The sequence below is a fragment of the Python bivittatus genome, unplaced genomic scaffold (genome assembly GCF_059951505.1).
Source record: "Python bivittatus isolate LINGU-HERP-01145 unplaced genomic scaffold, Pbiv_v1 ctg000350_np1212, whole genome shotgun sequence".
NCBI classification, from domain to species: domain Eukaryota; kingdom Metazoa; phylum Chordata; class Lepidosauria; order Squamata; family Pythonidae; genus Python; species Python bivittatus.
The window spans coordinates 20,725,215-20,753,138 of NW_028277074.1; the positions used below are offsets into that span (position 1 = coordinate 20,725,215).

The 27,924-nt window shown below is 36.7% G+C and overlaps 1 protein-coding gene across 5 annotated transcripts; it reads left to right on the forward strand.

The window, feature by feature from the left end:
- Positions 1-27,698, forward strand: KCNJ15 (potassium inwardly rectifying channel subfamily J member 15). Of its 5 annotated transcripts, none has more exons than XM_025177675.2 (3): positions 1-282; positions 12,209-12,303; positions 23,978-27,698. In XM_025177675.2, exon 3 carries the CDS (start codon positions 23,994-23,996, stop codon positions 25,119-25,121), a length of 1,128 nt encoding a protein of 375 aa, XP_025033443.1. In that variant the 5' UTR covers positions 1-282; positions 12,209-12,303; positions 23,978-23,993; the 3' UTR covers positions 25,122-27,698. The 5 variants fall into 5 exon arrangements, with proteins under 5 accessions (XP_025033443.1, XP_088000813.1, XP_025033445.1 ...); XM_025177677.2 differs by lacking the exon at positions 1-282 and adding an exon at positions 301-488; XM_088144687.1 differs by lacking the exon at positions 12,209-12,303.
- Positions 27,699-27,924: the final 226 nt, after the last annotated feature.

The window sequence follows — 27,924 nt, forward strand, 5'->3', positions numbered from 1 at the left end:
AAGAGGAATGTTAAGATTTATTTAAAGCATTTTACCCTGTTTATTTGGGCAATAAGATCCTTGAAGGGACTTTGATCAAATTTCTTCAAAGATTAACAGATATCCTCTAATAATACATCAGTTTCTTCTGAAGCAGGTATTTGCTAAACTCATAGCAGGGTGTTGAATTCTAAAGGAATTCTACCATTTCCTGGTCTTTGCTGTAGGTTTCCTTAAGACATACTGCTGACATCACAAAGTCTCCTCTCAGATTCCTCCCCTCCCTCTGGTTTCCTCATTCAGGTAATTCCAACTCCGATTCTTACCAACTTGTTTTTGACTGACAGTGAATGCAAAGCGAGTTAGGGTGGGTAGTGGAGAAAAAGGAGGGCTTTTGAAAGCCTTCGTATATACATTACCTGAAGGCTAGATCCACTTTCAATGAAGGACTATCAGGCTTGTCATGAAAGTAAATTCAAGAAAGGAATTTGAACCTTGCTGCTTTACAGGTAAGAGGTAATTATGAAGAGGAATGCAGAGTTCCTTATTGATAGTGAAAACAATTTACATAGAAATGCAAAGCTGTCAAATTAAGGCTTGCTTTAACTAAGGATTTTAAAAAAAAATCTTTTGAAGTTTACGTAAACAATTCTGGAAAGGAAAGCCTTCTGACTGCTGATGAGGTTCAGGTTGTGAAAGAGAAGTAAAGGTATGTAGTTCTTGATGGGAAAATAAAAAACAAAACACATTATTTCATAGAGATGAGATGTAATTGATCTTGGAGATGTCTCTGGAAAGTGGTGACATATACAACAATTTAATGTGACACTGATTTGTGAAGAGATATTTCATTTTTTCATGCGCATTTTTTCTTTTCTTAAATAGAGAATAAACTTTAATGGATGTATTTCTTAACTAGATAAGAAAGCTTTATTAATTAGGTGAATAAGCAAATTTTCTGCAAGGTTTCTGTGCTAGCTGTAATAAGGGCAAAATTTTACTTGGAAAATGTGGGTATTTTAATTTCATGCCAATGCTTATGAAATATGAAATCTAAGTTGTAAACGTTATTAATGCATTTCAACTTTTTTTAACCTTTGAGTTATTTATCCTTGTGTAAAACTTATGCTTAAACCAATTTAGAGGTAAATTAATGTTTTCCATTTTGTTCTAGATCCAAAACGTAAAATACTTAATATGAGAAACATGAAGATACATGCCATATTTAAATATATATCATATTTAACTAATATGATTTTTTTCAGTTAATTGGGATTAATTTCATCTATTGACACTTAATCTTTAGCTTAATTTTAATGTCAAATGAGTTTGTGATTCAAACCATCTGCTGTAACAAACTGGGAAATAACATTTGAGAATCCTATGTTTTCCTGTAAACTTTTCCCAATCAAGTAACTTGAGGTTACTACAGGTCTACAACTTGCAGAATTTCCAATCAGCATAGCTGCTGTAGTCACAGCACTTCTGGAAGCATAAATGATGTCATGATAATCTCCACTCTTCCATAATTTCATTCTCATATTGTACACAAATATGAGTCTTATGTTGTATTGTCATGATGCATGTTTCATCACTTGCACTCCCTCCCCCTGTTCCCACAGGTGTTTATGCCTGGAAAGCATCTGGTTGAGAAAAAGTGATCCCAGATAAGCATTATAGTACATACGTTATTTTTATTCCCTTTCACTTATAAAGCAGGGTTAGCACATGCTTACATTTCTCCTATTCCAGTTTTAAAAAATTAAGATTACTGTTATTCTTTACAATATACTTATTAAAGGCACAAAGGCTTCTTAAGTAATTTCAGTGGTTACACTATAATGGTGGGTTAATATGAGGTAACCTAAGTAGCAGTTGTTGTCTTTACTTTTCTCAATAAATAGGTCTTATTTGGTCTGATAACTAGGTATGTGCATGGAAACATTTGTGTGTATCATGGGTTAATTCCATCCATTTAGCATATATTGATGTGCCTTGACAAATTTTAAGAATCATGCTACACATTATAGAGGATAATGCAAATTATCCTCTATAATGTGTATATAATGCATATTCTGGTCACAGAATTCTCAATTTAGCCATTCATTATGCAAATGAGAAGCAACGCCTTCTTGTTTATACTCTGTATTTTAAAAATATCCATCCACCTAGTAAGATAGCACATTACGAAAAAATGTAATTCGTGTTTCCCTGATGCAGTAATATTCTTCATGCATATAGCATTTCTTTTTGGGAAGCACCCAAAATGATCATAATGATCATAACAACAACATTGCATTTTGAAGTTGCATTGTTCTACAACTTAAATTTTCAGTTCTAATTCTGCATACTTATTTTATGCTCTACCTTTCAGTCAAATAACTCCAAGGCAGCTTGTAACACCGTTGAACAAATAATGTCTGCTTAAAATCTATCTATCTGTCTGTCTATCCGTCTATCTGCCAAGCTGCCCATGTCCTCCAGTTCTTCCTAACACAGGATTTCCAAATGCATACATGTCCCCCACCTCCCCCAGTTTTGCTAGACAGGATAACTAATGATAAAAAATAATATGATTTGTAATTCAACAATATCTGGGAATCCACCATTGGAAAGTACTGCACAGCAAGTTCTAAAATGCCATCCCCTTACTTCTGTCATAAGAGGTTAAATGGTTATTGGTGACCAGAATGCAGCCCAAAGCAGACCAATCTAGAACAGTGCATCAGTGTTTGTCTTGGAATGACCCAGAAACAGATCATAAACTCATGTCTTAAGACTGTACACATTTTAAATTTTGGCCTGGATGTACCCAGAAATGTCAAAGGTTCACACTGTGCACTCAAGCTTGGTTAAAACAGGTTCAAACAGACCTTTTTAAAGTTGTTCAAGCAAAGAAACGAGGCAATGTAACAATCATCAACTAAGAGCAGCACCAAACTTTTTTTCATTGCTTGATTTTACAGATAGAGCAGTTTCTTCCATTTTACTGCCTGAGTAATCTTTAGCTAATGCAGACAGTCAGTAGCCTCTGGTCACTAATAGAAAACTAAACCATGAATCAGACTGTGCCAAGATACTGAGTCATAAATAACAGAAATTTAACTATTTTACAGATCCTCAAACATTTTTTCAACGCACATTTGTTCCTTTAAAAATTCAGATAACTAAGAAAATCTTGGGATTGTTCCAATATTTTCTTTATCTTTGGTACATAGAAAAATATACTTGTATATGCATATACAGTAACAAAACATGCATGTTATATAAATACATTTTTGCATGATGAAAGAGTTAAAATCAAATATCCAATCTCATGGAATCCATTAAATGTGAAGAACTGGATAGTTATTATCCCACTCTTCTGTTCTTAATCAATAGAAAAGAAAATATACTGATGAGTGATATATTATAGACTCAAGCACAACCCTCCCATTTCTATGGGAGACTGCAAGTGATTACAAGGGGGGGGGGAGGTGTGAAATAAATCAGCACAATGCTGCTATAACATATTTTACTTGCTTACTTACTTTATTTATTTTTAAGATTTATAAGGCCACCCAACTCAAACAGTGTGATTTTATATGTTTGGGTTGGGATAATTATTTCTTAAACCAGCAATGCCTTTTCTTTTTATGTTAAAAGGCACATTTGCTTTGTAGTCATTTCTCAGGGGCCACACAACAGTTGTAGGTGGCACTAGAAACAATAGTGAATGGAGACACTGATCCTTCTTTCTCTCTTTCTGCTACTTCTCTCTGTTCTTCTCCTTCCTTCTTTTCTTCTCCAGAAAATACTGGAGGATGGGAAGCCCATTCTTGACAAAAAACTAAATGGATTTTTTGCAGAGGCTTGTGATACTAGGCCATGGGTAGCATGAAACAAGTCTGAGGACTTCAGGTTGCTCACTTGCCTTCAACGCTCCTGTGTAAGGTATGAGGACATTACCTGCCTTACTCTACAAGATGGGTTAATTTCAAAGAAAAGTGAACCCACTTTTAATAGGATAACACATCCTCTGAAATAGTTTGCTATTGTAGAGGCTTCCCTGACATCCATATGGACATAGGTAATGACGACTTCCTTCCTTCCTTCCTTCCTTCCTTCCTTCCTTCCTTCCTTCCTTCCTTCCTTCCTTCCTTCCTTCCTTCCTTCCTCTGTCATCCCTAAGAATCTGTGTAGAAACTTGATATGGGTCACCAGAGTCAATTCAATTAAATGTAAAATCTGTAAGTGTCAGAAATAGAATTACCTTGCTCATATATGTGTGTTTAGGTTCTCTACATGTGATTGGGAATCTTAAAAGCAGAGCGACCAGTCACAGGTTAGAATTAAGTGGACATTGATCCATTCAGCTTGATATCATTCAACAGTTAACCTAGATTTCCCTTCTACACATGTTCACATTTTTGAATGTCATAAAAATAATGAAATTGGCTGGCCATTCCATATATTTATCTGATCTAAGGCAGGTTTAATGACATGTATACTAAGATGAAGTTTAGGCAGTATAAACTGTCTAAATTTAGATGCCATGGGTCTTAGTAGAAAATATTTAACTGCCTTATTTCAGTGAGAAATCTGAAATAAAAAGTTAGCTTTTTATTTTAGGGCATCAAGCACTTCCATAGCTAGAGGCAATTGAATGGCATAAAATTATATGTGAGTAAATCTTCCTTTGGAAAAAGTTGATTAATGAGTTTTGCTTAGAACATTATTGATTGCCAAATTTGGGGTCAGGGTGGAATTTTCCACCACGTCAAACTAACTAATGACTTGGAGGATGGTGGTCGTGATGTTCCAGGATTAGTTCTGGTTTTGGTTTGTCTTTGCTTTTGCTTACTCGCTCATGTCATTTTGCATTCCCACTACGTAGGATGTTTTTTTCTATAAGTACAGTAATACAGTTTATTGTTCGGATGGGACTTGACAAATACATAGACCTACCATGTGAAAAAGAAGGGGGTACAATGCATTTTGTGGGGTTAGGAAACCCAGGACTCTTCAGATGTTTTGGATTAGAACCTTTGCAATTGGCCAGGTTGCCCATAATTGCCATAGGTGACATTTTATGGGGAAAAGGAAAAAAAAATGCACTTGCTCCAATTTTATTATTTTATACAGCTGTTAAAAGATGTATGAATCTTGTGTTCCTTTAGTCACTTCCTATGGCCTATTTGTGTTTTTACCTTGTTATTTGGGCATTCTATTTTCCTATCATGTAGAAGAAAGAAGGAAAACAGGAACCAGCCCCACAGATTTAACAGCAAAGGTCCACAGAAGAAAGGCGGATGTATTTATCTAGGTTACTCACAGAATTTAAGATATCTGTGTGATCAGGGTTCCACATCATTCCAATTTTCATCATTCATGATTACAGTAGACTCTTCAATGCAGAGCTTCAGTCAAAATATGTGAAGAGCTGTGGAAACTTGTCATGGGACATATGACAGGTAGTGGGTGCAGTACACATTTCTTCTCTCTCCTCTCATGGGATTGGAATCACTGGAGCAAGGGGGAATGAGTGATGGAGGCTAACATTGTTCATATGAAAATGTTTGATACACAGAAAAGTAGATTAAAATTGTTGGTGAACTGTAGCTGCTAAAGTCTCAGTACAGGTTTGCACTTTCCCGTTTTGCGCTTTCAAGGGGAAAAGCAAACAAATAGGCTCCAGATCACTTATTACTGAAGGATCATATGTGATGTGTGAATGAAGACTATATTGTGGTTACCCAATTCATCTTACAAGTGAAGTATCTAGATTTAGCAATAATTTGTAAAGTATAAATGGCCATACTTACCGTGCTGATGTTCCAGTCAGGACAAACCCTTGCACTACTGTGTTCAGGTTTGGATTGTGCTAATTTTTCACCCGATATTCATCGCCAACCAGTTATATAATACAAATATTGTTAAAGGCTAGCATTTGTTGTTTTGTTGCAATAGGTGATTTGGGAAATACCATAGTAGTTTCCCACTTTGCTTAGTGTAAAGTCAACGAAACAAGATAATTAGGCATTCGTATGGTTAATTACAATCACCTTGTTCTACTGAAAGGGGAAATCTTTTAATTGAAGGTGAGCTGTGTTATATCATTCACTGCAAATGTTTCAAGACTCAGTTTGATGTTCTTAAGACTGCTGAACTTTTGAGCAGAGACAGAGTTATGGAAGAATAGTAATAAAGATAAGATAGTATAGAATGTAAATAAACAAGCCTCATACTACCTCATTTTGCTGAAGTTATGATAATAAAGTTGTTTTTATTTGTCTTCCTTTGAAATGTAACATTGCAAATCTTTTCATCATAAAGGAGGATTGGTTAAAATGTGTTATATAATTAAAGCTTGCAGGAGCACTCCCGTGACTCCTTCCTATGGATTTCATGGGAAGGATTAAATCCAATGTTTTGCAATGGCTCTTTAAGCCAGCTAGAATTTTATCTAATTTTAGGCAGTGGTGAAATATCTAAAGTTAGACATACTTTTTTAAAAATATCTGCTAGGCATAATTGTAAAACTAAGTTCTTAGCTGACTATGTTTTGAATAGTTTGCAATTACCCCGCAGATCAAGAATGGACTACACTATTACTTTCTGCCCTGCCAGGGGACTGCATGGAACATTTCTAATGGCAATATGGTAGCACTGGGAGATATGAAATTTGTCAACTTTTTGTTCTCTTTGACAGCCTTAAGTTTCAAGTGTCAAGATTGTCTTTAAACACTAACACTACTATTAAGAAGCAATTAGCCCAGAATTTAAGGAGTGCAACAGCTACTTTAAGTCTTAAGTGGCTTAAGGCCCCATTTGGTTCTGAGTACTTTAATGGAGTCCTCAGGATATATGCAGTCCACCTCTGCCTTATATAAATTTCAGTTATTCAGCTAAGAATCTAAGCTGCCTATAAATGTGGAGTTCCTGGTTAATTCAGTCAAGCTTCTGAATGAATAACCTCAAAAACCAAGTTTACTCAACCTTTGCTCCAGAGGCCTCATATGATAACATGTATTGTTCAGGAAGGAGTACACTCCAGGTTTGAAGTGGTTGATCATCTGGCACAAAGAGTGTTGAAATTCCATACCAAATTTGTGAGCCAAAAATTGGGTGGGCCGCTTCCCTGATTTTCTCCAGGAGAAAGAGAATTCCCCAGCAACTTGATAAGAGCAGGACTACTTTTCAACAATGACAATAACAGCACTATTGAAAACAGTTAGTGGGAGAAATGCCCTCCTGTTGCCCTCATAGGGGATTTAAGAAAATTATGGAAATCCAGAAAACTGCAGACTGCTAAAGAGATTATTGTACAACAAAAGGCAGAACGTTTATTCACATACTTTGGAGATCTTGTAAGTAAATAAATGCAAGAACACCATACTCCATTCATGCCAATTTCTCCAAAAGTATCTTCTCCTTTGAAAGAATTTCTAAAACAAATGAGAATTGGTAAGGGGGAAAAGCGGGAGAATTTCTCTGCCCAGCATTACCAGGTGTATGTGTCAAAGCAACAGAAGCTCATGTATATTTGCTCCACATACATACATATTTTGTATTGCATCTTTCCTTTCAGTACATGTGCCTGAATCGCACAAGCTATTTTTTTTCCCTTCCAAATTCTTTGTCCTCCAGCAATAACACGCTTGAGGAGAGCTGTTGGGAATAGAGTATTATGATACCCCTTTGCTTCTCTGTAATCTTTCTTTACTTTGATCTTCACATCTTTCGACATAGCCCATAGAAAGAAGAATAGAAGGTCTGATCTATCTACAGGATCTTATAGCTCTACCATTGGCTGGTCCTCTCATATTCTGTGTATTTCTAGATTTCTTAATTTCAGATCAACAATAGCTAGCCATGTAAATATTGCAATAATGTGTCACCAAGAAACATGTCTATTTATTTATTTATGATACTGTTGGCCTGCAGTGAAAAAGTTTATAGTACAATAAAAAAGGGGAAATGTTCTGCTTTCAGGCCTCGAGTTGAACAGAGACAATGTAACAGAGTGAGGAAGGATGCAGGACATACTTCCTACAATAGCCAGCTGGCTTGGAAACCTGTCACACTGAACTGCAGTATGATACTGTAGCTGAGGGACAACCAAAGAAAGTGGAGCTCCCAAATGGGCTGACCTTATAAATACTCAGTCTTGCTGGCACCCTGCTATCTCCAGTCTCAAGCTAGTGTTCATCTTGTCCTTTGGGTGATGTTATAGACTTTATGGAGTTCTTTGAGTAAGGAAGCAACATTCTGAGAAAGACTTCTGTTAGAGCCAATTCTTCAAGTCCTAACTTTTTAACCTTGAGAGCCACAGAGATTACTCAGTCTCGATTCATACATACATGACACCTCAACACATACACACACATATTACTTTCACCCCCTTATTCCCATCTCTCCAAGCAATACATTGCAGATTATTGTCTTCCTGCTATCAGTTGGAAACCAACTACCTGGTCCACAGTCTGCTAATTAGATCATGGCATAAGGAGAGCCTTTATCAGTATCCAAAATGGCCAGCTCACTATGCTGATCAGCTCAGCACTGGGAAAGTTCAGCAAAGCTCCCTCCAAGGGTCACACTCTCTGTGATCAAGGGCTGCATGTTATCTCGAGGGAGCAGATTATCCATCCATGTTTTAGATGTGATATCTGAAAAGGATAGGCTAGGGCACTGTTGGAAATCCTTGAACTTTTTCTGTTTTATGATTGTCTTTCTATTTCCATGGCATATATATGCATACATCTGGTTTCATTTTCCAAAAGTGAGAAAAAGTTATGGGACAGCTTGCATGCACAGAATTCAAGTTTGCAGCCATCTCCATGTAATGCATACATATGTAGGAAAAAGTGAAGATGTTTTTCTCCTGGACTGGGATACCCACACTAGATTTTAATTTTTTAATTTAATCATCTTTGCATCTCTGGGTGGTTGATAACAAAGAACATGTCAAAAACAAACATCTATCCATCATGAATTAATACAGGTCTGACAGATGTCAGCAACAACCCAAACTCAATTACTCGCTCATAATTTGGATCCTCAGTGTCAGTGGCAACTGGTAGCCATTCCTAGAGAAACCATTCAGGAGGTTTACAATAGGGGAAGGTGTAGTCCTTAGAAAATATGGAGCATGAGCAAATTCACCTAGGCTATGTAACCCCTCCTTTAACTCACATTCTTCAGGCATAAGGAAAGGATGGCGGAGCTCTGCATTTTTCCCTGATAACCTGAAATAATTGACTTGCTTTTTCTTTCTTTTTCATTAATGAAAGGTTGGTGCAGCTGCAGACAAAGCTTTACTTTCATTACAAAGTACTCAGTGGTTTCTCCTTTTGAACTTTGGTGTTTTCCACCTCCCTCCTAAAACATCAACAAATGCAAGGGTACTATTGACATACTATTGAAATGAAACAAAGATTCATGGCAACTCATTCTCCACCTATTTTAAAGTTATTTCAAAGTAAGCGTCACTCTCTTCTATTTATTTTGGAATTCATACCCAGTTTCAAATGATGTTTGACTTTCCTACAACAAATTTTACCAATAGATAGCAACTAAATGGGCTCATTCATGCATCCAGTTTCAAACAACAGGTATAACCAAATTCCTCTAAAAGTCTTTCCCTTCTTTCTCCAAGAATGTGCAGCAATGGAAAATAAGGGTGGGGGGAGGGCTTCTTTTTCCATTCACTGCATGGAAAGCAAGAGCACTTGGCACTTTCACCAACCTTGTACTGGAACTGGGTGGGTCTCGGAAAAAGCACAGACTTCAGTGGAAAACATATATGGGTGTGCGTGTGAAAAAGTATTTTAAACCATAAATTGGCCACATGCATTGAACTGAAAGAAAATAATGATAGTAATCCAAAATCAAATTGTGAAATATTGCTGGCATACAGGACTGAAAGTGAGAATAAGCTTTAAGTTGGGCAAGCAACATTAACTTATTAGTAACTCAAATCTGTGAATAGTTCCCTTCACCCCTCCCCAAAAATGTTTACTGGTTTAAAAACAGGGGGAGGGTGGGATGCCAAAGGAAGAACTGGGCATAGCACTACTGTAAAAATGAGTGAGTTCTGTTAAAAAAAAATAAAGTAGTCTGGTTCCAAAAAGTATAATTTCTACATATGATTGCTCAGAAGACTGTTCATCCTGTTTTTGCATTAAAAAAAATGCAGATGAGAATTCAGGGTGAAAGACGTTAAACCCCTTTTATCTAAACAATGCATCCCTAAATACAATTTGGTTCAAATATATGAACAGCTTTTTTTTTTTTTTAAGTTAAGAATTAAGCACTGGGAAAAGCAAAAATAGAGGCATCACTAAGTTTTGAGGAGGTAGTGCAAAATACCAGGATAATGGTCCCATAAATTTGGCTGGCTGGTACAAGAGCACCCATCTTCAGAAAAAAATGGGAGGACATTTCACAAAGCACATTGAGAAGTTATAGGCAGTATATATATGTAAATATTCTTTGTTCTTACAAACAACTACTAGATTTCCAGGAGTATGATGGAAATTTCCAGAAGTAGAGTATGGCATGTATAATTCAGACTCAGCATCACTTTTTGCAACATGTCTGTTTTTTTCAAGCCATTTTTTAATCAAATACCGAGCATGCATATTTGTATCTTTAGCCACTTTCATCCTTAAAATACACGTCTACTGTGATAAGTCCTTTGTGCATATTTTGAGGAAGAACCGTAGTCTAAATATAGGAGACATTATTTTGGGGGCATGTGTGCATGTTACACTTGGATTTCAAAGGTTTCGTAAGAAATGCTTTTGCTTATGCTTTAGTCTCTGTTTTTAGCACTCCAACTAAAATCACTCTGGAGATGATTTTATCTATATAATTTGATGATTGTCCTGGGGCAGAGGAATCAAATTGCTTTTCTCCTCTGAAGCATTTAAGTATTATCACTATTTTACTGTTCATTAAATGATGCAACTGTGGTCAACAACCAGGGAATACCTTTAGATATTATAGAAACTTATTTTAAAAATTATTTTAAAAATTAGGCCCTCTGCTTGCAGTATCACAGATTATTCCTGCCCCTCTTGGTCAGTTAAGGCCTCTGTAAGGGGGCAGGAGGTTGGATTTGGGTAATAATCAATGCTTCTTTAAGTGAAAGGGCGTTCCCATCTCCTCTAAAAGAGAAGCACTCCCTGCTCAGGAAGACTTTGCTCAACCCAGCTATCTTGGATAATTTTAGACCTGTCTCCAACCTTCCCTTTTTAGGGAAGCTACTAAAATCTTTAAAATAATTCTTGGCAGTCATGTTTCAGGCCAAGATACAGCATGGAAATTGAATTGGTTGTCTTTGTGAATGCTTTGTGGAGAAATCGGGATTGGGGCAGTGCAACCTTCCTTGTGTTCCTTAACTTCTCAGAAATTTTCAATATCGTACACCATGGACTATCTTGGAAGAATTGAAGTTGGGGGGGGGGCAGTGGTTCTCTGGGCAGAGACCTCTACTTTGTACAGTGCCTTGGGGCTCCCTTCTCTCTCCACTTCTTTTGTATCAAACTGTGGGGATGACCATTCATTGGCACAAGTTTCAATAACATCAATATTTGGATGATACTCAGTTATCCATGCTGAATGATGTGAAAGTACTGACCCAGTGCCTGGAGGCGGTCAGGGTCTGCATGGGGTCAAAAAGACTATGACTTTGGTTTGTGGACCTGATACCATCCTTGATTCTGAATGGGTTGTGCTCCTGTCCAGAGGTGGTTCAAAATTTGGATTCTCCTAGATTCACATATCCTGCTGAAAGAGGGCTTTCGCACAGCTACAGCTTATGCACTAGTTGTGACTGGGAGGCCCTGCTCATATTCACTTCCCATTTGGTTTACTGTGATGCACTCTTTATGGAGCTGCCCTTGAAATGCATTTGGAAGCTACAGCTGATAAAGAATGCAGCAGCCCATGCAGTAATGACTATGTCCTGATATATAGGTGACCCCACTGCTTCAGGAGCTACATTGGATGCAAGTCAGCTCCTGGATACAATCCAAGATGCTGGTTGTCACCTTTAAGGCCACATATCCTCTAGACCTGGTTATTTCAGGGACTGCCTTCTTCTATATTAATATGCCCATCCAACCAGATCAAATACGTTCAATTCCTTCTAGGTCCCATTTTAACAAGATGTCACCCAGTATGGCCTTGAATGCAAGATTTTTCAGTAATCATCCTCTCTCTTTGGAACTTCTCCCTGCAGGAATTTGGTCAGCTTTGCCCCTCCTTGGCTTTAGGAAAGCTGTGAAGACCTACTTGTTCCTTCTTGCAAAGAAGAAGGGTACACTATGATCGAAGGTGTGTTTTGTGGTCACATGACTTTTGTATTTCCAAGCAAATTAAACAAATAGAATATTTATGAAACTACATATTATTGTGTTTAGATATAATTGCAGTTTTCTGGACTGTGAATATGCATATTAGTCTGACAGTTGCTTGAGTTCCAGTGAATATACCCAAATCTCCAATTGTGAGGTTATTCTTCATTTTAAGAGAGGGATTTGAAACACATGGCTACAAGTACATAAGAATTATTCAACTCTTTCCACCAAAAACAATAACTAGCTCTCTCTTGCATAAATTCCCTATGTGCATTTCAACATAAGCAGGTTTCTAGGGTGAGATGAGTTCTGGTATGGCTGGCATCTGAAGTTGACATGATTAGTCACTTGCTGCATCCTATTTCTCTGCTGGGGAGCATTACCAAGAAGCCCTTGTTTTCTGCTGATGGCTGCTGTTACCAACTGGTTATGAAATATAATTCTATTTAGACAAAGTCATGAAGAAGAAAAATATCTATCAGTGTCCCCTAGTTCTGATGGCAATGATGTCTAGGATCATTTGAATGCCAGTGTTATGGATCAAAGAGTAACAGCAAGATGCAGGTTTTGCTCTCTTTCAAAGGCAACTGGATGATCCTTATGGAAAACGTTAGTCTAGATAGACAGCTTCTGTTACCACAGCTCTGCATAATAACCTTTGCTCTCCCACTGCCCATTCCCTCTGGGTGAAGGACAACAGAAAATAGTAGAAGTAGCCACTACTACCAGCTTGCATATTTCCTTTCCAACTCCCTTTCTGGTAAGTAAATATACTGTAGCTGAGTAACTATTGCAGCAATGGGTGAAAATGGGAGCAAGATGAAAATAACTGAGTTTGCTTTGCCCAGAAGACCTCCTAGTCATTAAGTTTGGCCATTATGGGCAGGAGCACAAACTATAGATTGTTCAGGAGTCCCATAATGAAACATTGCACAGACATTTATTCTGCCCAAATGTAAATAATTCCCCATCTTTTGTGTACATAAAGAGCATTTCACTGTGTTTTGAGTACGTATTAAATGAAAAGTATACACATATATACACAGACAATTGTTATATGTTGGAAAGTGTGTACTTAGTGATGTATGTATGTACAGTATAGTGTCTGTACTGGGAAATGAGATGTTCTGTTCAAAAACTTCCAACAGACCAGTCTCACACTGTACCCTCCAATAAATAAATAAATAAATAAATAAATAATAAAGCAACTCATGTTTTCATACTAAATATATGCTTCAGATTACAACTCTTCTCCAAATGAGGACATGGGACTCAATATTTGCATGTCAAAATGCTTTATTAGAGCTTAGCCAGACAATGTGTGATCTAACTACTTTTTAGGCTGTGTCAATTCCTTCACAGGACCTCATTCAAGGAATAGCACAATATCCAAAATAGTTGTTTATATTTGTTTTAAACAAAAATGGAGGCGAAAGATGAGTCATACAAATTAGAAGCTATTGTGCTTGAACAGGACAGTCGGTGTCTTTGGCACCTGTTGAAGCCTACATCCCATGGAAGTCCTTCTGTCAGCTGTTGATGCTGCTTGTACCTGTGCTATGCTACTGCTCCTCTTTACCACTGTCTACGTCTTTACAAATGGTTATTCTGAGCACGATGGGAACATGAAGAAATACAGTTCCTTTCCTCCCATGTCTTGCATCCACCTTCCATGTGGTTGTATAGATAGGGCCCGGCAGGAGAAAGCAAATGAACATACAGAAGGGGCAAGAGTGAGGAAATTCCTTAGGAAGGAAGCAGTGGGGGCATGAGCCTGGCACTGCTATATAGTATAACTAGAGAGGTAGAAGCCCTCTAAGTACACTTCGCTTGCCTTTTAAATTTACCAAAGACGGTATTGCCAGGAAAAGAAAAGAAAACTATGCTGCTTGTATGTTTCAAGTATACAATATCAATTCCTCCAAGTTTGTTGGTGTTTATGCTTGTCTGGATATCAACCCATCTGACATGCATACCATGCCTTGGCACAAACTCTGCTCTAAAAGTAATTAAATGGAGGGACTGAACTCCAGAAAGGTTAATTGTGCTATCTCCCACTGTTATCAATGGTATAATTCGGTAATCATGATCAACTTCAACCAAACTGTTGTCAAAGGGACTCAGTTATTACTGACATTCTTTGCAACTAGATTTTACTACTTTTATTTCCCAGGTCCCAGAGCAGGGATTTGGCACTGAAACATATTCTGGCATTCAAACATTGATCATCTGAGGTTCAGATTTAGATCTTAACTTTGCAGATGGTATGCAAAACAAAACAAAATGCTAATATGATCAGATGGATGGAATTTTCTGTGGACACAGCTACTTACTGTGAAACATTATCCTGCTTGGGTGGTTATATAAAGATAATCAGCCTACTCTGAAGTCAGGGGAAAGCAATCTGCTTAAAGTTATTGGGAAATGACAGATGATGTAAACTAATGAAGTTATAAATAGATTAGGATAAAAAAGTGATATAGGTTGTAAGAACAAACATCTATAATTTGATTCTAACTGGAACAAAATGTCATAACAAGAGTAAAAAAAAATAAAAAGAAAAAAAACTGGATGATTAGCAACCCAAATAATCTTAACCTACTAATCCTGTCAACTAATGCTAGCTTGTATGCACAGAACAATAGAAAAGGAAGGCAGACATGTGCTCTTAAATGGTATTGCCTCTGTGATTGTGATTGTAACAGATTAATTACTGTTTTCTTACATGGTGACAAGTCCTGATGAACAAGTGGGATTGACTTCTGAATAACTTTGCCTTGTTCTGTTCTGTTAAAGCAGTCTTCTCACATTTAGAGCCTTCCAGATGTGGTGGACTTCTTTCCATAAACCTTAATCAACTGAGAATTATAGCAGTCCCTACAGTTCTGGGATACACCAGGTTCAAAATGGATGTATTAGAGAATCAGCTGTCCCAATGAAGTCCCTGTTCTCACCTTAGATTGAGTTTTAGATTAATCTGTGTTTTTCATCTGCAATTCCGGCCAGCCTTAAGGTTTTGTAAGATAATGTATGTAAAATGGCAGAAGCCCCCAGGAGATATAAATAGTTGTTGTTGTTGCTGTTGCTGTTGTTGTTATTATTATTATATACAAAGTCTATTTGCTACAGTATCATAAACATAGCAGTTTGTATCCGCAACAAGTTTGCAGATTGTTAACTTACATGTCTCAAGAAATGAAGTGCTAGGTAAGATATAAAATCAAGAAGAATGAAGATATATTATGATGGACTAGGGAATGGCATGATTTTAATGAAATGGGTACATCGCCTTCTCCAACTAAATTGGCAAGTTAGTCAGTCATGAGGGATGGTTATTGCTCTAGAATTCGTATAACTTTCTTAAATATCAGAATAGACTTCTTCAGTGTATAGGACTGGAATTCCTAGAAGACCCCTACAGGAATTTTGGAAGATGCAGCTCCAAAACATTTATAAGAGAAAAATTATAAGGAAGGCTTAGGCAAATATACAGACAAATATCTTTATTATTTGCCTTTTATTAGATTTTTAAAATACAATAAAAGTATAAAGAATCAAAGGAAGAATAAGGAAAAAAATAGAATTATGACTTCCATCCTTCTTTCTATTAAATAGTTACCATCTTACTGTTTGCCCTCCCTCTTTTTTCTGTAATTCCCTTCCCTTTCCTTTTTAACCCTTTTTAGTTCCAAATCTGTAAATAATTTATTCAGTCTTTTCTTCTTTCAACTAAAAGCCCATGTAAAGTTTCCAGTCTTTCAAAAAGGTCTTTATCGTCAGCTTCACCATTTCCACAAGTTCCTTCAATTTTATAATCCAATCTTCTACTGTGGATATTATACTATTCTTCCATCTTTGTGCATGCAATAATCCTGCTGCAGTTACCTATAGGCTGCAGCCTAATCCTGCTGCAGTTACCTATATATTAAGTATATATACTTAATATATAGTATTAATCTCCCATATTTATTTTCTAGTTCAATGTCCATAAAACCAATAGAAACAGTTCTGGTTTCATTGTAATATTAATCTGCAATATCTTTTCCATCATTGTATGGATTTGCACCCAAAATGTCTTTGCTTTTTCACAAGCCCACCATAATATATAGATAAACATCAAGAATAATATATGTAAGGTTCAAAAGTGGCCTTTTAAAAATCTTCTGTGTCACTTAGTTAAAGTCCACTGAATATGCTTCAAAACTAAGCCATATTATGTAATATTTTTGAGAACATGTTTAATAACACAGAAGAGTGAATCAGTCACATATGCAAATGTATGTGCATGCAAGCCACTTTTGATCTGAGCGTGAAGAACATAAATATATATTATACAGAGTGGGAATAAATAATAGTAATAATATTCATTAGAAATATTTTAAATCTAAAGCTCTGTGTTAGGTAGCAATGCAATCTGAATATGATGGAAGTATTTATCTTATACGTTATTTTGAATAGGTCCATAATGCACCAACTATAAAGGCACAGAGGCATTTTTAATTATAGCTTACATGGACTGACTACCCTTGGAAAACCATTAGATGCTGTAGCTGGTGAAATTGTACTTTCCCAAGGATTTTATTTCTTTTTCCTTTTTTTAATCTGCGCTCACTGAGTTCCAATTTTTGGTAGTCTCAAATCAAGTTATGGTTATAGGTTATGATGGCCTATAAAGAGGAAATTATAGAAATAGAATTCATTTCCTGTTTTCTGTGCATTATCTGCCTGCCATTCCTTCTCTGTTTTAGGGGTGAATGTCTGCATTGCCATTTTCATTTTGTTGAGGGATGGAAAACAAGAAGTTTACCATCAGTAGTAACTTACTATTGAAAGCACTAAGAAATGTTTTAGTTCAAGTTCAACTTTATTGATTTAGTAAGAAATGTTTTAGGGAATGTTGAGTTTTTCTTGGATTGCAGAATGGTAGATGAAAAAGCTATTTCATAATGTAAGAGAGATAAGTGAAGTAAAAAAAAGGAGATGTGGAATTGGGTAAATATGTGAAAATAGTGAGACAATAATGAAGCCACAACAGATTGATCTGAATGCTCTGACATCTCAAAGATGCACACCAAAATTATGAAATCCAGGGAAATGTATAAAATATGTGATCAACCAGGAGATGGTGATCATCTCATGTCTATGGTATGGCTCAATCATCTCATGTCTATGGTATGGCTACTTATATAAAATTATATATTATATGCTTTTTAGTAAATATAATACAAGTATAAAAAATAAAGAGAAAATAAGAAAAATAGAAGATAGAAAAAAAGAAAAAAGAAGTGAAAGAAAAGAAAAAAGAGAACAAAAATATAGAATTATGACTTTGACCCTTCTTTCTATCAACTAGTTGCCATCTTACTCTTTCCCCTCCATCTTTAACCCTTTTTAACCCTCAAGTCCATAGATCATCTTCTTTCAACAAAAAAGTCCATGTAAGGTTTCTAGTCTTTCAAAAAAGTATTTTTCATTTTTTTCCTTGACCAACATTTTTATACAGTATGCTTTTTAGTGGAAAAATGTATTTTTAAATAGGAAGGAATTAAAGTAAATTGTCCATTTTGTCTTCATACTCTCTAAGAGCTTGATGATACTAAGGGTCCGCTCATTATGTGAAAAACACAGAAATAGTAGTATATTAGATATGCTCAAGGATTTTGTTTAGTCTGCATTTTGAAGTAAACCAATTCAGTCCGTATCTCATGTGCCTCTCCTTTCGACTTTTCAGTACTTGAAATATTGAAAACAGTGCTCAACTCAACATACAGTACATACACCAAAATGAGCATTAAAATCTATACTTAGGGTAAGCTCATTTGGACCTTTGGGGAAACATACCTTTAAATGTCTCTCTGTGTGTCTGTGTGTATCTATTGTACAGATTGAAAAAAGAGGAATAAACTGATTAATATAAAGTAGTATGTAATGAATTAAAAATTAAAAACAGAATTGACTAGACTTTGGGTAGAAATCAATCTAAAATACAAACTTCTATTCTATTCTATTCTATTCTATTCTATTCTATTCTATTCTATTCTATTCTATTCTATTCTATTCTATTCTATTCTATTCTATTCTATTCTATTCTACTCTACTCTACTCTACTCTACTCTACTCTACTCTACTCCAAATCAACCATTTATTCTCTTTAATGAAAGTTTGAATTGAACAGAGAAGAAATATGCTGAGCTTAAAAGATTAATGGAATGGAGGAAAGCAGAAGACAAGGCACTCATTCCCATATAGGTCATATGGGAAGAAATAGATAACTGTGTGCAGCACTTTCACATCGTGAACAGAAAATAATGATCAGAGGTGCTGAGACCTCATTAAAAGGAAGGAGAAAATAAAGCCTGAAGCTAGTATACAGAAAGGGAATAAAATCCTGTGGTTATTTCAGTATTCTGTTCTTGGCTATATTATTCATAATCTGCATAGAGCAGTGATCATACTAGGTTTGTTTCTTCCTATGTGAGTAAAGTGGGGTAGAGATACTTGTCTTCTCCACAGGACTGTGGTTCAAATTAATGTTTGCATAGCATTTGAAGATGTAAAATGATACAGAACTGAAATGCTCAGTATTGTTTTTAAAAGTACATGTTGGTGATAAAGTCTCTGTCATCTAGCTTTAATCTGGCACATAGCTCTGATTTAATGGAATGGAAAGTTTAGCTCTTTGATGGGCTAAACCCTGTTGAAAGTTGCTGTCTTAAGAAAGCAGGTAATAGTTACACAGCACAAATAGGGTCAAAGGTGAGAGAGAAGTGGAAAATACCAATCTCTGCTTTGGAAGTTAGTTGTGTTAATGAAGATCCACTGTGATGATGTTTGAATTCAAGGAAGTTGGGAATCAGTTCCTGGCAGGAGAGATGTAAAACTTCTAAGCATTTTGTAACTCAGGAAATGTCAGTCATTTTTTAAAAAATGAATACAGCAGGTCATGGGGATTCTTTGCATAAAATAATAATTTCTATTCCACTGGCTTTGTTAGAATTATTCTTAAGTAAAATAGCAGATGTAGGTTTTGAGGCAATTTTTATTTAAAACTGACTTTGGTTCCCAAACTATCAAACACAGTAAAGAATTTCAGACCAACAAACACAGTAAAATATACTTTATGGTCAACAAACAACAGCAGCCATATGCAAGCTTTTTTTGCATGATTCTGGCTATGACTGTATTTCCAAAAGTTTAACCCAGTAGTATATCTAACTCAAACCTATTAATTTAGGAGGGAGTAATTGATGATGACAGATTGTGCAGCATAAATGTAAAATAACTTGTTGGCTAAACACTCTGCCTAAAATCCCCATTTAGGTGTAAAATATAGTTTTATGTATCAGTTTTATCTGGCTTTTATCAGAAAGAAGTCTCTCTGAAAGTAACTATACTTCACTTCTCAGTTGGGACCTATTTAACATCTATCTTTAGTAGCTGGTAAAGGAAAAGTGGCGAGATATTTCTAGAGCTCTATGAAGCCTAGACTATTTTTAATGAGGAGGATATTTAAAACGTTGAAGCCAGTTTCTGATCAAAGCAGCTCTTGCAGCACATACCTGCCTAAAGTTAATTGCAAGTAAGTGAAACACAAGATGCTGAGCCTACCTCTGAGCAACACAAAAAACTCAGGATGTATTTCCTGACATTTCTTGGTATATAACATTCCATCTTTATTCATTGCCTTCTTTGGGAATTGTTTTTGTGGGGGGGGGGGAGATGTGTGGGGAAGAATGTTGGAGTTTCTAACAACTCATCGTGCTGTTACTGATTATGGGTTTATTGGTCATGATAGTTCAACAGGATGTACACATCTGATAGAGAAACCCACACATTGATGATAACATTTTCATGTCCCCTTCCTGCTTAAACATGAATGCACATGGAGGTGTAGCCTCATGTAACATTTACTCATCTTCCACGCCTCATTTTTGCCAGTGCCCCAGCCCTCTCTTCAGAAGCTATAGGAGCTATTTGATTCCAAACATTCTCATTCCTCAGCTTTGCAAGTTTCACAGAAACACTTCCCACAAAGACATGAGTTATTTATACCATATGAACCATAGGGGATGGTTAGAAACAGGAAAGCCAGATCCAGTGTCTTTTTTCTCTCTGCGTCACAATCCCAGAAAGGGGGAGCATCTGACAGTTCACGACAGGAGAATTTTGATTTAGGAAAGTAAATCTTTTTCATCTTACCTCAGAATCAGGTTGGAGAGCCCATAGGCCCATCATATGTCAGTGGCATTGAGAAGACTCTGAAAATGGACTACACATTTATAGAAATAGCTAGAATATCCAGTGTTACGACAGAGAAATTGGAATAAACAAAGCAGAGGTTTGGAAAGAATGTGATCTTTCATGCTTCCAGGCGTAAGTCAGTCAAAATTGGGAGGAAGGAGGTGGGGGGGGGGGTGAGGATTGTTTCTGAGGAGACATTTACTGCTTGCTTCAGGGTCTTTTTCTCTCATACAGCTGGTATAGGCAACAGTCATTGCACTGGAAGTGAGCATCCAATAACCATGACAGCATGGCAGTCCCTGCAACTCTCCTCTAACCTGATAAGCATGGCAAAGAGGGGAAATTCTTCATATGCATTTCTTTGGGTTTTTTAAGTTATAAACAACAGGAATTCAGGATCATATGAGAAGAGAGATGATGAAAGAAACAGAATGCAGGAAGCCAGGGGAATAAAAAAGGCCAGGATCGGATGGGATCCATTCCAGGACATGAAAGGAAGTGACTAAATTGATACATGAATGTTACCTAATAAAGAAACCCAAATGGAGAGAGGAAGACACCAAGGACTGGTGAGATGCTATTCTAATACTTACATGTTTATAGGTCGAGATCCAGAAATGCATAGGTTTAGAACACTGATAATAGAAAAGAGACTGCTTTGAAATATAGTGTGTGTGTGTGTGTGTGTGTGTGTGTGTGTGTGTGTGAGAGAGAGAGAGAGAGAGAGAGAGAGAGAGAGAGAGAGAGAGAAACCTCTGGAATGAGTGAATGAGTGAAAAGACTGATAGAGAATGAGGCAGTTATCTTTGTAGGTCTTGCAGGGATAGGCTGGTGGTGCTTGGGAGGTTCTTTAATTTTTAAGAGAGAGCCTGAAGCCATAGCACTTGAAGTGCTATCCAGGGACAATGCTTTGCCTTGTCTTGGAAATTCACAAATCCTCACCCAACTTGTCACATACCTCAAAAGATTAGTGTGGGCTGATTTATAGCCCTCAAGGGGTTAGACTCTACAATTAGACTCTACAAATCTTCTTTGAATCTCAGTCTGATAACATCTGGATCAGAGTTCAAGAAATGAGGGCAACTTTTTTCTTCTTGGCAGACATCACTTCCTAACGCAATGTAAGGCATGTTTAATAATGACATTAAAGGGAGAGGGGGATTCTTTTTAAAGTTTTGGTGTGTTTATTTCTAAACTTGTTTCATGATATTGTGGTGCCAACTAGCCTTGGAGAAATTGAAGTGCAGGAGTTTCTAATGGCACCCTAATAGTCATGTACCAAGGACATATGAACATAGGCATTTACCTTGGTTCAGCTGATTCTAGATTATCTACAGACTGGTAGAAGCTCTCTAGGGATTATACTCCAATCTATTCCAGGCCTATTTTGAAAAACCAGGAACTTGAATCCATCATATTCTGAGTGCAAAGCAGGGACATCTATAGCCTTTGCCCAGTAAGAGAGGAATTTATCAGTTTCAGTTTCTCCATAATAATAAACACCCCCCCCATCCCACTTTATAAAGAAATTTGCAATTTTTGGTAATTATTACCTCCTCTTGAAAGATACCAATTAAATTCTTCATCCATTTACACAGGGCAAATTCCCTACCTCCAGCTATTCCTAGTATGGACAGTACTATGTGGCTTTCAGAAAGACACACAAATGTTCAGAGCAAAATGTTCAAAGCTGTCTACTTAGATGATGAATGTGACAGGTTCATATTGTCCCACTTTCAAAAATTATAAATTTCAAAGTTTTAGCCTTCCATTTATGAAGACATTTATGAATGATGGTCATATAAAAAACAATGAACCCCATGAAATTCTTTCTGATCTGTACAGTGACTTGATAATGGTGAGTCACTTATGATCAGCTGAATTCAAAGTTCAAGGGAGAACAAGACATGGGAAGCAGACAGAAGAGCTCATCCTTGGGAATTTTCTGTGACATATATCCTTGTCCAAAATCTGGCAGTGCGTTATCTTAATTTGCTGTGCCATACATTACTTTTTAAAATATTTTCTTTGTGAAGATTTTTATGTCATTACTTCAGATGCATTTCCTTTTTTCATGTCTGCAATATTAGTTTCTCCAAACAGCATTTCTCATGGGTTGCCCTCTCCCTTCCTTTATTGTTCTTGTCTGCAGTACTAAGGCTTTGAATCTCCTTTTCCTGTTTATTATCTGGATACGTTGTACAGTGTGTATGTTTGGGTGTGCATATTGATTTTGCAGTCATGCTTACAGAGAACTTCAATTCCTTTGGCTGTTTTGAAGTTCAGGAGTGGTATGTAAGCTGTTCAAGAAAGTAAAAATAAGTGTTAATTTACTTTCAGCCTGCCAGCAGTTATTCAGCTATGAGTGTAAACATAAATATTCTACTGACAAAACAGGAAAGTTGCACTAATGAATAATTACACTGTTATCCTGGGCTGGCAGAAATATCTACTACATGTTCATATTTGGTTTCCAGAAATGTTCTTTTAAGTAGTCACACCAGGGACAAGTATTTTTCCCCACCCCCTTTGTGCTTCATAAAAATGAGCCACTTATTAAAGTTCTGTCCTGAAGCAAAACAATGGAACAAAATAATACTATCAGCACCAACTGCCAGAGAACAAAGGATGCAAGTTTGGTTTTTTGTTTTTTGTTTTTGAAGTCCAGGAAGTTTTGTTATTGGAAACTCCTGTTAACTTGCTCTTGCTTTGCACTACGTAACCACTGTCTGGTTCTGGATATTGTGTCTTTTTTTTGTCCCATTTAATGCCTTCTGTATTTGGTAAAGGATGGGCCCTAGTGCTAGAAAGCTGAATTTGTGAATGACCTCCTGTTTTCTGCTGAGTCTTGACATTGGAGAGGCTCATGATGTAAACATGAAGAATTTTCAGGTGCAAAGATTTCATTCTAGGCACTTACAAAACTGCTAGCTTTTCTTTTCCTTGTGACCCAACTATATGCTGAGTATGATTTGTGAAAATCATGATCAAAATGCTTATTTAAAATGTTCAGATGGAGTGGAATACAGAACAGATTGGGGGAGGTTGAGGTTGGGAAATTAAAAGTAAATCAATCTAATAATGAGAAATGGATCTCCTGAGTGTTTGGTCAAGTTTGGTTCATTAATTAATTTTCTTCTTGTCTTATATGATAAATACCAGAAATGTCTGCGTGGTAAATAGACTGATTTGTTAAAGCAAAGACGTATCACTTATATTGACATAGAAATAGGAAACAATTCCATTACTTTCTGTTCACTCCATACAACATTGCATGTTGCTGGTGACAAATTTCAATAGTTTTTTACTATGTGAATGATATGCAATTTCTATGCTTTAGATTCGGCATCTATTACCAGAATATATTGGGCTGTTTTTTAGAAAGTAACTATTACCCTCTCTCTCTTTAGGTCTGAGGAACAGGTAATGGAAGCAACACAGAGCAGTATGTCACAAGCCCCGCTAGTCAATAGCAGCATCAGTGCTAAAATGAAAAGAAACAAACCTCGTGTGATGTCCAAAAGTGGCCACAGCAATATCAGGATTGACAAGGTAGATGGTATTTACTTGCTTTATCTTCAAGACCTGTGGACCACAGTTATTGACATGAAGTGGAGATATAAACTTACATTATTTGCTGCTACTTTCATCATGACTTGGTTTCTGTTTGGAGTTATTTACTATGCCATTGCATTTCTTCATGGAGATCTGGAAGAGAGAAAATACTCTCACAAACATGTCCCCTGTGTCATGAATGTAGATTCTCTAACTGGAGCATTTCTCTTTTCTTTGGAGTCCCAAACAACCATTGGTTATGGCTTCCGGGTTATCACTGAGGAGTGTCCTCATGCCATTTTTCTCTTGGTGGCTCAATTAGTTCTCACCACATTGATTGAGATTTTCATTACTGGGACTTTCCTGGCCAAAATTGCTAGACCTAAAAAAAGAGCTGAGACCATTAAGTTCAGTCATTGTGCTGTCATAACCAAACACAATGGACAGCTTTGCCTAGTGATCCGTGTAGCAAATATGAGAAAGAGCCTCCTGATTCAGTGTCAGCTGACTGGAAAGCTTCTTCAGACCTATGAAACCAAAGAAGGAGAAAGGATTCTGCTAAACCAAGCTAGTGTCAAATTCCATGTAGATTCATCATCAGAAAGCCCTTTCTTGATTCTACCTCTGACTTTTTATCACATATTGGATGAGAGCAGCCCTTTAAGTGATCTTACACCCCAAAATCTAAAGGAAAAAGATTTTGAACTCATTATCCTCTTGAATGCCACAGTAGAATCAACAAGTGCTGTCTGCCAGAGCCGAACGTCATATATTCCAGAGGAGATCTTCTGGGGTTTTGAGTTTCTGCCTGTGATTTCTCTTTCACAGAATGGAAAATATGTTGCAGATTTTAGTCAATTTGAGCTGATCAGAAGAAGTGTTGATTTTACATTGTACAGTATGGACCCTGAAAAGCAAAAATTGGAAGAGCAATATAGAAAGAAAGACCAAAAGGAGAGAGAACGCAGAACCATGTTGTTACAACAAAGCAATGTTTGACTGCTCAGATATAACAAATTATATAAAAATGATTATACTGTATGTAGTAATACACTTCTAACTGAAAGTGGAAAGACAACAACGTTTTACCCAAACACTATGATTTTATCAGAATACTTTGTTAATTCTTTTTCAGTTTTTGTGTATCATATGCCACAACTGAGGAAAATGGCATTGGAAGTATAGGACCCTGCCTTAATTTGAACAAGAGTGTTATTGTGACTGACAGTGGCATACCAGAGTTTCAGACAGGGAATTTCACTAGCACTGTCTGGAACTGGATCCATGACAACTCTTGGCATTTTTCTTCAGTGCTGAAATGGAGTGGGATTGTTGGCACACCATGCACTGTGCTGCCAATGACTTCATGATCTGCATCACTAGTGATGAACTGAGCTATTTTTCTCCTGTCCACTATAACACAGGGTAGAATGTCAGAAGGTGACTTCGACGCCACCTTCTGCTCCACCTTAATTCTTCCCTCCCTCCCCCCTTGCCCTTAGAGACAGGTTATGGTTAGCATGTCCATCCCCAGAGCTTTACCCTCTTCCTTAGTGTTTGACATATGACAGTTGAGCAATTGATTATCACTGCCTGAAGTTTGATATATTGGACATATTTTTCCAAATATAAAAATCTATATAGGTGTTTCTTTGAGATATGAATAGATCTATATCAGAAGAAGAGTAAGAGGCATGCATGCAAACTGGAAAACTGACTTGAAGATTTCTCAAGTCATGAGGATCTGAAATAGATTTGGAGGGGCATGCAGTGAACAGGCTTATGAATCTTCAAAAATTGGGAACTCTGATAAGGCAGGGTTCAAACATACCAGAAGCCTTCACAGAATGGTCAGCTGATGTAATGGTATGTGGGAATGACCTTGAGAGGTGAGGGGAAGAGATGTGCCTAGGGAATGATCAGGTAAAAGGGGAAGGACCCTGCAGCTGAATAACAGGCACAGAAAAACTTAGAAAGGATCTGCCCTGACTCATCAGGCTGTAAAAAGAGATGACTGGAGATTTATACTTTCAGACTTGCAAGATTCTGTTAATGTAGCCTTATAATAAAGTAGAATTAGCTCATCCTGTCGTGTTTCCTGTCTGGTCTACCTGGGAGGCTGACAGCTGAATAATAAATCCATTTCAGATTTTTGTGTTAAACCCAGAAAGAGCTCCAAGGCAGCCATGTGCAAGGCAACTCCAAGGAAAAGTTTCATGCATGGTCATGTCCCCTCTGGTTTATTTCTACTCATGTTACAAATGAACAGATTTCCATTTAGGTCTAGAAGTAGGATTAAATAGAGTCAGTCCTGAAAAATTATATTCTTTTGTAGAATAGTTTCTCTACCTAGACTTCAAATTATTTTAAATCAATCAATCAGTCAATCAATCAATCAATCAATCAATCAAATGCCATTCACTAAATGATGAAAAGTATTGGGCAATTATTATTTTTTGTAAAGTTAATTGACAGAAAATATTATGAACAGCAGTAGCTTCTACAGTGACACCACAATGTGATGAAGCTTAGATGGTGTGGTTGTCCCAAACTTCTTTGTGCTGATCTTAGTTGCCATCTTTCTAAACTACATTATTACTCCTTGCCCAGTTTAAATTTGTACATTATTGATAGGACATAAGGACAACATCAGAAGGGGAGAACAGGGAAAGATCCAGCTTTGCTCTGGGTTCTCTAATCAGGAGAGTACTGATAAAAAAAGCTTCATAAGAAGCTCTTACATACTGTAACAATGGTTTAAGAAAAGTATCTGCCTCCTGCACACATCCTCCTTGTGATCATTTTTGCTGAACAAGAAAGAACAAAATAAATGGCTCCAGAATCTTCTTTCTTGAGTGCAAGCTCCTTTTTGCACAGACTTACATTTACTCACCAATGCAAACAATCAGGTTGGCCCACAATGCCATTTTGATGTTTCTCCCTCTTTCCTTTATAATTTGAACAACAGATTTGAAAAATACGTATGGATGGCATTGAAGAAAATTACAATGATCATATTGGGGGAAATGCTACTAACAATATTTTGCTTTTATGAAGTAATCTATTTTAAAAAGATGTTTAGCTTTGCTTTGGAGAACTGTTTAATGCTCTTAAATAAAGGGTTCTGAAATAGTTGCCGCCAATATTTGTTTGAACATGTAGTCTGTGAATGTCCTGCAGTGCTATTAATAGGATATATATAAATGGTACTGTCAGCAATTAGTCTTTACAGCACAACTGTGTCATATGTCTCTAGTTACTGTCATATGTCTCTAGTTACATTTCCAAGGCACTAGAAAAATCAGCTTCCCAATTGTGTATTGTCCTGCTTCTGGTAACTCCACATCTTGGCCAATCATCTCAATCTGACTTTGTCTAGATCTGCCTTCTGAGATTCAGATCTGCCCTTCTGCTTATTTCTTAGCCAGGTTTTCCTGTAAATTTGAAACATTAACCTGATATTGACTAGCTATGCTCTTTTATTAGTACTCCTTTGAAAAGAAAAAAAAAGATGCTTCAAGAGTTTATAATGAAATTATTTTTTCTTGTTGCTAGACTATTATATGGATTCAGACATTCAGGTGGAGCATCTGTCTTTTATAGACAGAAGATAAATAGTATTTTCCAACTTTTTACTTATCACAAAAAACAGTTAAGTAAGATAATATGGAATAATTGTTGTTTCTTTGCCTGGTAAAGTCATGAAGAATCTACTGAGAGTCTTTGATTTCTAAATTAGAAATTACGGTGGAGGGTTTTTTTTCTCCTCCATCTGAATGTCCTACAAACATGTTTAGATTAC